Source organism: Rhizopus delemar, genomic scaffold (genome assembly GCF_000149305.1).
Source record: "Rhizopus delemar RA 99-880 supercont3.4 genomic scaffold, whole genome shotgun sequence".
Classification (NCBI taxonomy): Eukaryota; Fungi; Mucoromycota; class Mucoromycetes; order Mucorales; family Rhizopodaceae; genus Rhizopus; species Rhizopus delemar.
The window spans coordinates 1,594,307-1,602,712 of NW_027137830.1; the positions used below are offsets into that span (position 1 = coordinate 1,594,307).

General features: G+C 34.1%; 3 protein-coding genes across 3 annotated transcripts; 1 reads left to right on the forward strand and 2 right to left on the reverse strand.

Moving 5' to 3' along the window:
- Positions 1 to 903: 903 nt before the first annotated feature.
- RO3G_06085 (uncharacterized protein) lies at positions 904 to 3,257 on the forward strand (the record flags this gene model as incomplete). Its single annotated transcript, XM_067660675.1, has 6 exons — positions 904 to 1,318; positions 1,376 to 1,617; positions 1,673 to 2,180; positions 2,377 to 2,642; positions 2,729 to 2,969; positions 3,157 to 3,257. 6 exons carry the CDS (start codon positions 904 to 906, stop codon positions 3,255 to 3,257), a joined length of 1,773 nt encoding a protein of 590 aa, XP_067516776.1.
- Positions 3,258 to 3,783: 526 nt separating this feature from the next.
- RO3G_06086 (uncharacterized protein) lies at positions 3,784 to 4,152 on the reverse strand (the record flags this gene model as incomplete). Its single annotated transcript, XM_067660676.1, has 2 exons — positions 3,784 to 3,889; positions 4,070 to 4,152. The coding sequence occupies 2 exons, from the start codon at positions 4,150 to 4,152 to the stop codon at positions 3,784 to 3,786; spliced, it is 189 nt and encodes a 62-aa protein (XP_067516777.1).
- A 1,426-nt stretch (positions 4,153 to 5,578) lies between these two features.
- Positions 5,579 to 8,043, reverse strand: RO3G_06087 (uncharacterized protein; the record flags this gene model as incomplete). Its single annotated transcript, XM_067660677.1, has 12 exons — positions 5,579 to 6,023; positions 6,184 to 6,303; positions 6,354 to 6,600; positions 6,661 to 6,755; positions 6,812 to 6,860; positions 6,921 to 7,103; positions 7,158 to 7,176; positions 7,299 to 7,381; positions 7,436 to 7,459; positions 7,626 to 7,662; positions 7,726 to 7,765; positions 7,817 to 8,043. 12 exons carry the CDS (start codon positions 8,041 to 8,043, stop codon positions 5,579 to 5,581), a joined length of 1,569 nt encoding a protein of 522 aa, XP_067516778.1.
- Between the last annotated feature and the right edge of the window lie 363 nt (positions 8,044 to 8,406).

Consider the following 8,406-nt stretch of genomic DNA (forward strand, 5'->3'; position numbering starts at 1 on the left):
ATATAGCAAGTATCAAGGAGTTTCATTTCTCTAGATCCCTTTCGCTAAGCTAGTTGTGCTTGGTTCAGTGAATCGCTCCAGAAAACATACGTATGTTACTTATTCTATAGTATTATAATCATAATGGAAAAAAGATAAGATTAAAAATATGTATCTATGCATTCTTATTTATAGAAGATAAAAGGTATAGCATGTCTGAGAGTAGTATGAGGCAAAATGAGCATAGCATATTCTGATTAATATGTTAACCGAGATAAATCCTTTAATAGCAAGTAAAAAAATGGATACATCTTAAGAGCTTAATATCGTAACACATGAGCTAATAGCAAGGAAGAGTCGAAACAAAAATAGAGAAAAAACATACACAATTAGTAAGAAGCGTTTGTGACCCTGATTGTGTATTTTCATAGACAAAAAAATATCTGCAGTGTACCCTACATATACTTAATAAAGATCAGGTATATTATTTAATTTACCCATTGATATAAAGAAAAGAAGTGCGTGATTTTTACTTCCATTATAAAAGGTACAATTGTTTATATAATCATTTAGATCAAAAGCATTAATTAAAACGAAACACAGCTAATATTTTTCATTAAAATAAGTTAATTGATGAAAAGAACCCTGGGGCTCGTGGAATACATAGTACAGACAGGTTTATGCTTTGTCGCTCTGTACCTACTAAAGCTTTTTTTTTGAGAAAATCCTTTTGCATGATGATTTAATATTCTGCACTGCTGTTTTTAATTTGTGTGAGTGCAAAATCATTTAGTAGCATGAAAAGAATGCAGTGCAGTAAATTAAAGATAGTCACAATGTGACTGTAGTATTTGCCACAAAATTTCTTTTTCCCCTTTTATTTTTTAGCGTTCTCTCTTTACATAAAACAGAAAGAAAGGCATTATGATTCAAAATCAATTGATTGATTCTTTATCAGAACGCCTAGAAAAGGATGTTCAAATATTTGATAACTTATTAAAGCTTATACCCACAAAATTCTATGTAATGGACAAAAGTGAACAAATAGGCGATTCGAAATTTCAGCACAACAAACGCAAAAAGGCACCTAAGCAAGCTATTAAAGAAGCAACTAAAAAAGCAAAAAAAGCAAAACTGGACCCCGAGAACGCAAAGACAGTAATGGATGTGCAAGAAGAAAAGGCACAGCAATTGAAAGATGAAGAAGAAAAGAAAAGAAGTGAAGAAGAGGAAGGAGAAGAAGGAGAATCAATGGAGATTGACTCAAATGGTTTTAGTGGACTTGACGATGGTGAATCAATAGCAACTGAATCTACTGCTACCAGTACACAGGAATCAGGTAAAAGAAAAAAAGAGAGAGCGAAGGTATAGGGAAATTAATCAATCTACATGACAGTTCAACTTCAGCCAATGGAAAAGAGTGATATTGATCAGTTGCGTAACCGTCTTCATGAGCGTATCAATCAATTACGCCAAAAACGTAATGCACCAGGGGCCAATACAACCAATCCTAGAAGTCGTGATGATATTTTGGCTGCTAGAAATAAAAAGAAAGAAGACAGAAAGAAGGCAATCAAAGCACAAAAAGAAAAAGGCAGCAAAGCCCCACAAGAAGAACTTATTCAAATAGATAAAAAGGTACTACAACGGTTGATTGTAGCCTGTCAGGATAAACTAATAAAATCACGATTAGACAAACAATACAAACAACAAACAACGTTCAGCAGACTCTATTAAAATGGATGGGGACGTATTCTTTGGTAAGCTTAATGTTGGTAAAGAGCAGCAAAAGAAAAAGAAGGGTCCCACAGACGCCAAAATGCAACTTAAGCTGGTAGAAGCAAAGAAGGAAAAGCTTGAGAAATTAAAGCATGACGATAAATCAAAAGCACAAGAATTATTAGAAAAGGAAGAATGGAACAAAGTACTTTCATTAGCAACTGGCGAAAAAGTGAAAGACGATCCTAAATTATTAAAAAAGACAATCAAGAGACAAGAAAAACAAAAGACAAAGAGTGCACAAGAATGGAGGAAGCGTACTGATAAACAAAAGATGGATGAAAAGAAGGCAATTAAGAAGAGAGAAGAAAATATAAAAGCAAAAATTGAAGAAAAGAAACTGAAAAAGAAGGGTATTAAAGCCAAGCCAAACAAAAAGAAAGCCCGTCCGGGTTTCGAAGGTGGCAAGCGTAGTAAAGGTGGTAAAGTTTCAAAACCAAATACTTCTAAACATAAAAAATAAGTTTTTTTTTTTAAAAAAAAAAAAATACATCATTGAACTTTATTGTAAGACTGGGGTTTTTTATTGCTGTGTTTTTAGCATTATTTTACATATGCGCCATTTTATTACTTTTTTTCATCGTCATTTCACTCTCATGACTTCAAAACAAGTAAAAGCAACTGTTCATATTGCCAATCAGTCAGTGCCCATATGTAGTTTATATTCTCAAGAAGAAGTCAACAAGTCTCTTTCTTTTCAACCTTTCAAGGACTGGCTTGTGGCTTTTAATAAACAAGAAGAGTCGCGCCAAAATGAATTCGATATAAAGTCCATTGATATTCAAAGTATTGACTACTTTGGTGATAAAATTGGATTTGTAAAGTTCAAAGCTAATGTTCAATATAAAGAAACTGGCAAGAGTGCTCCAGGCATCGTATTCATGGTAAAATACGGAAAACATTGAAAATGTATTTAAAACTAATATCATTCAAGAGAGGAGGGGCTGTGTCAATGTTACTTATTTTAAAGGCAAAAGATCAACCTGATAAAGTCATCCTCACGCTTCAACCACGTATTCCTGTCCCACATTTTGCTTTTCCGGAATTGCCTGCAGGTATGCTAGATGGGTCTGGTAATTTTACAGGGACAGCAGCAAAGGAAATTGAAGAAGAAACTGGCTTAGTTATCAAAGAAGAAGAGCTTGTCGATATGACTGAGCTGGCTTATGGTGATCAATGGCGTGGTGTATATACCTCTGCTGGTGGATCAGGTAAAAACCATCTAGTATTACATGTCTGCTTATGACTAGATTTCATCCTCACCCTTGTTTGTATTACCAGATGAGTTTTTAAGATTGTTTACTTGCATAAAACACATGAAGAAATCCGAAATTGATGAATTAGAAGGCAAATTGACTGGACTTCGAGATCATGGAGAAAGCATTACATTGAAATTAGTCTCTTTTGAAGATGCTTGGAAAGCATCTCCTGATGCGAAGTTGCTATCAAGCTTGGCACTTTATCAGGCTTTAAAAGACAAGGTTGATAAATTAAAATAAAAAGTAATTAGTCTTTTTTTTTTTTTTTACTCATTGTGTACTAAAATAATATGATCAAGTATCAATTGGCTTCCCTGGGTCAGCGAATGATTTCTGAAAAAAGGTAGTTTGAGACTTTATAACCTTTCTTTGCAAAGACACCTACTAAAACATTTAGCAGAATGGGAAACAAAACCTTTGAAATCAATTAAATAGAAGTTATCGCATGCCTCACTAATTCTAGTCATGAGCGATTCTTTTTTCAAAATCTTATTTCGCTTAACTGTATCCTTGACGACTGAGCAGAACTGCTCAATTGGATTCAGTTCAGGAGAATACAGAGCTATGCCTGCTTAATGGATAGATCACGCTGAGTTGTCATAAAATTATAAACAGTACTACGAGAAACGTTAAAATTTACAAATTTCTGCAATAAATGCTCGACTATGCCTGTTAAAACTGCAGAAGGATGCTCATCAATGTAGTTTAAAATAAAATGCCTATGTTCCTTCCCAACAATACGACGTCGGTCTGTTTTTTCTTCGTCCTAAAGAATGCTTTCGGGGTCTTTGTAATAACACCCGACCCATCCCTGGGCTACTCGAATGTGGATACCTAATCGTTTCACAATAGAAGAAGCACTTAGACTTTTGCTAAAAAAAGTGAAAGAAAAATCTAGTTTTCTTGTCATCAGAGTAAAATGTATAGCATTGCTTATTACATAACTCTATATCAATGTCTTCACTCTTCTTTTCATCTATAGTTAGCTGCATTGAAGCATTGAATGGTCTTTCTGGAGGTTTATTCATTAGGAATTGAGTACAAGAACTTACAGTTTCGATAGCGAACAGCTCCTCGTCAACAACAAGATCCATCGGCTCAACTCTGTGCTCATCAACAACGCTTCCTTGTCCATCTTTGTAAAGAAACTGCATGTTCATTTTGAACGTTTGTAAATAAATTGTAAATTAGAAAAAGAAAGGAACAAAGGACCATCGCTTCGATTTATATGGTAGTTACTAAGCGACAAGTAAAAATAAATAAGGGTTCAGTCAATCTGAACACGACTCAATTTCTGGATCAATTGGCATCATTTTTGCACCAAAGACCTTTTGCATGACGCCAAATTCAAAAACAGCGACTTTGTATTTTGAAGTGGCTGAACTGCACCTTTTTTAGGTAGGTTTTGCTTTTATATTTTCTTCTCTCTTCTTAATTGCCTTCTTTTCATCCATCTTTTGTTTATCAGTACGCTTCCTCCATTCTTGTGCACTCTTTGTCTTTTGTCGTATCCTTTTTAGGTAAATTCCGTCAGCAAGATGCATATGTAATTAACCAGGTTTACACAGAAGTGAGCATAATTGAAGTGCTGTGGACATCACGGGGCTTTGGTGCTACTGATCCGAGTATGCTTCTTTAATGGCAATGCACAAATGATACAGAAAAATGAGGATGCTGTTAGTTGAGCACATACTGGTGCCTTTTTCTTTTTACTTGTGCAATCCACAGCAACGAAAAATGAGATAAGATTATCTAGATTATAACGATACAGTGTAACATGTAACTCGGCACATTTACAGTATTCTCAGAACTACCTTACACTGCAGAGTATTGGGAATAAGAACATTGCCTATTCCATTTGTCTTGAGTTGTAGGTACTAATAAAACTCAGGTTCGTGTCCTTTTATAATGAAAATTCTGAGGTATTTAAAGCAAATTAGCCTCATACATAACTGTGCTACTACTTTCTTTGATCCCCAAGATTTTGTTAGTTTTGCAGCAACTGAAAACAAAGGAATGCTACAGGAGTAGGTTAAGGCATCAAATTTATCAGCATGTGCTTCTAGGACGGGTGCTACGTGTCTTGTAACCAATGTTGAACAATTTGCGATAGTTTTATTCAGATTGTTAAGTCGTCACAGATAATATATTATCAAAAGATTATGAGCCGATGTATTACCATAGAATGTACACGTCACACCTGTTATTTCAATTGCCTGTCTCAATGAACCTTAATAGCATCGGATGCTTTCTTGTGTGTTTGTGTAAAAAAAATAAATTATGATAAAGTTGCATTAACAATTTTTGTAGACTGGTATTTGTGAATTTTATTTGCTGTATTATTTACAAACCACTTGTTTTAATCTGAAGCGACAAATAAGGTATTTTATATTTTGATTTTCTGTGATTGTACATGGATAATAACAAAAAAGGAGCTCTTTATGAGTTGTACAATTAAAAAAGAGAGATTCTAAAAGATTTTAAGATTGTATTTTTATAAGATTAAAGAACTGGGTATGAAACTATACTTGTACATTGAATATTTTTTTAAAACCTGACCATTAAATAACCAAGTTTAAGGCACGCTTCCAGCGAGGAAGATGTTCATCAAGTTCATTGTCCTTTTCGATATCAAATCGAGTTACGCGTCCAGTTTCAAAGTCAACTTCTTCCAAAGGAACAACCTTCTTTCTGGTCACTACCTTATGAATAACATAACACAAGATAAAAGGAACGATACCAATATAACTAGTACAGAATGTAACAGCATCAAATTGAGGAGTAAAAGAAGCATAACCTTGACCTAAAACAATCAAAATGGAAAGACAGCAAGAAAAGATACCGCTGAAAGGATAGGCAAAGGACTTGTAAGGGAGCTCATCAATACTTCTACCTTGGCGAACATAAGCTCGGCGGAAACGAACATGCACACCACCAATACCGGCCCAACTGATGAAACCACTGACAGCAGTAATAGCTTGGAACCAGACGAAACCTTGCTCAGCACTGTAAATCAGGTCAGGTTAGTAAACAAATAACCCACCTTTTTTTTTTTTTAACCTGTAGATTGAAACGAAAACACAAGCAAACCCAATAATGGAAGAAACAATGACAGCCCTGTCATAAAACGATTAAAAAAAATTAGAAATATCTCAAAAGAATTTACCAGTAAGGAGAACCGTGCTTGTTCACACGACCAAGGAAAGCAGGAGCATTTCCGTCACGGGAAAGACCCAAGAGTGTACGAGAAGTAGTATACAAGGAAGAATTGGCAGCAGACAAGACACTAGAGTCGATTTCAATTGAACAGTTCATTAATAGATTAGTCTTTTTTACCTTGTAAGGACAATTGCATTAATGATGTGAGCACCAACAGAAATACCAGCAGCTTGGAATACTAACGTAAAAGAGGCAGTACCAGCACCTCCATCAGAATTTGACAAGCCCTCATCGTTATAGGGAATACACATGCCAAGTAAGAAAATAGTGACAACATAAAAGACAATAATACGCCAGAATGTGTTTCGAATAGCCCGAGGTACAGTCTTTGTGGGATTCTTTGCTTCACCAGCGGTGATACCAACTATCCAATGAGATTAGTATCGTTATTTTTGGTCACATGTGCCACTTGAAGCAAATTTACCAATTTCAGTTCCTTGGAACGAGAAACCCGCGGAGAGTAAAACACTGACTGTGCCCACTGCACCATTGTTAAAAGCACCAGGGTTTTTCCAATATCTATTGTAGGAAGAAGGATATGAGTTGAATTCCGATTTTTTTTTCTTTATGCTTACTCAAAACCGATTGTGTGGCCACCTACTGCACCAGCAGTAACAAGGATACCTAAAAAAAAATAGAGTGAGTACAGGAAGTTACATTTTTTGTAACTTAAAAATGATTTACCAATAATAACGAATACAAGAACAATCAAAATTTTGATTAAAGCAAACCAATACTCAAGTTCACCGTAAATTCTAACACCCAAGAAATTGACGGCAACAATTATGACTAAAAAGATAGTAGACCATGCAGGATCAGGCATGATGTGGCCCCAAAATTTAATAATAGTTGCAGCTGCAGAAAGTTCTATTTGTAATCTGTCAATAAATGATACTATTTATGCTTTTTGTACTTGTTTACCTGTTGCAATTGTAACAGACTTTTACAAATATAAATTAATGTTAATAAATTTGGTGATATGAAAAAAGAATAATCATCTTACCCACTAAAAATAAAAAGAAACTGTTAAAATCTTATTCATATTTTCATCATTCAACTTACAGAAAACCAATAATTCCAACCTAAAGCAAATCCAAGAGAAGGTTCAACAAATCGTGTAGCATAATGATTAAATGAACCAGATACTAAAATAAATGAGTATTTTGCTTGCTTTCTTTTTTAAAAAAAAACTTATTTACCAGGCATAAAAGTAGCCATTTCACCTAAACATGTCATAATACAATAAACCTATCATATAAAATATAAAAAAATCGATCTGATAAATCAAAAAAAAAGACAAGGATAAATTACCATAAAACCAACTAGTAAAAAAAAAAAAAAAAAAATTGAGTTACACGTAATTTGAGTTTTAATCTTTGTCACACTTACCAACACAGTAAGCAATCAGAGCACCGGCGGGACCAGCCTGTGAGATTTACAATTTTAGATATTTTTTTGTAACGATTATATAAATAAACTGAATAATAACCTGAGCGATATTTGTACCAGAACTTAAGAAGAGACCAGTACTGAAGAGAAGAATAAGTAAAATAGATGATTTATTGATTTTTAATGGTTACCCAATAGCACCACCTAATGAAATCATTTGAATGTGTCTCGCACTTAAACCTCTTTGAGTTCCATGTTGAAGTGACTGTACATCTTCTTCATCACCAATAGCATGTTTTGATAGTTTTGAATGAAATGAACCGTTGTCTGCTTTCTCATTTTCATATTCTGGAGGTTTGTCAGAGCTATAAATAGTGTTCTTACTACTTGCTTGCTCCACTGTATATTTATTACTCATTAAAATATATAAAAAAAAAATTTAAAAAACAAGCAATTAAAAAGAAGTAAAAGAAAAAAAAAAATTGAAGAAACTAACCCTTATTATTTTAAGGTTACGCGATTGTTCTTTATCTTTCAAAAGATAGGCGGGGTGTCATTTAATATCGGACATTACATCGAGAAGGAAGTAAGAACCCTTTCCTGATTGGTTTCTAATACAAGCCCATTTGCTACAAGCTCATCCATGATCATATGAACCCTTTCGAGATTAAACACAAGATCAAGTTCCGTCTATTCTATTTTACTCAGTTTCACACAGTCTTGTTGAATTAATAAGATTTATACCACTTTTTCAAACTTTTGATTCATTACTTCTACATCT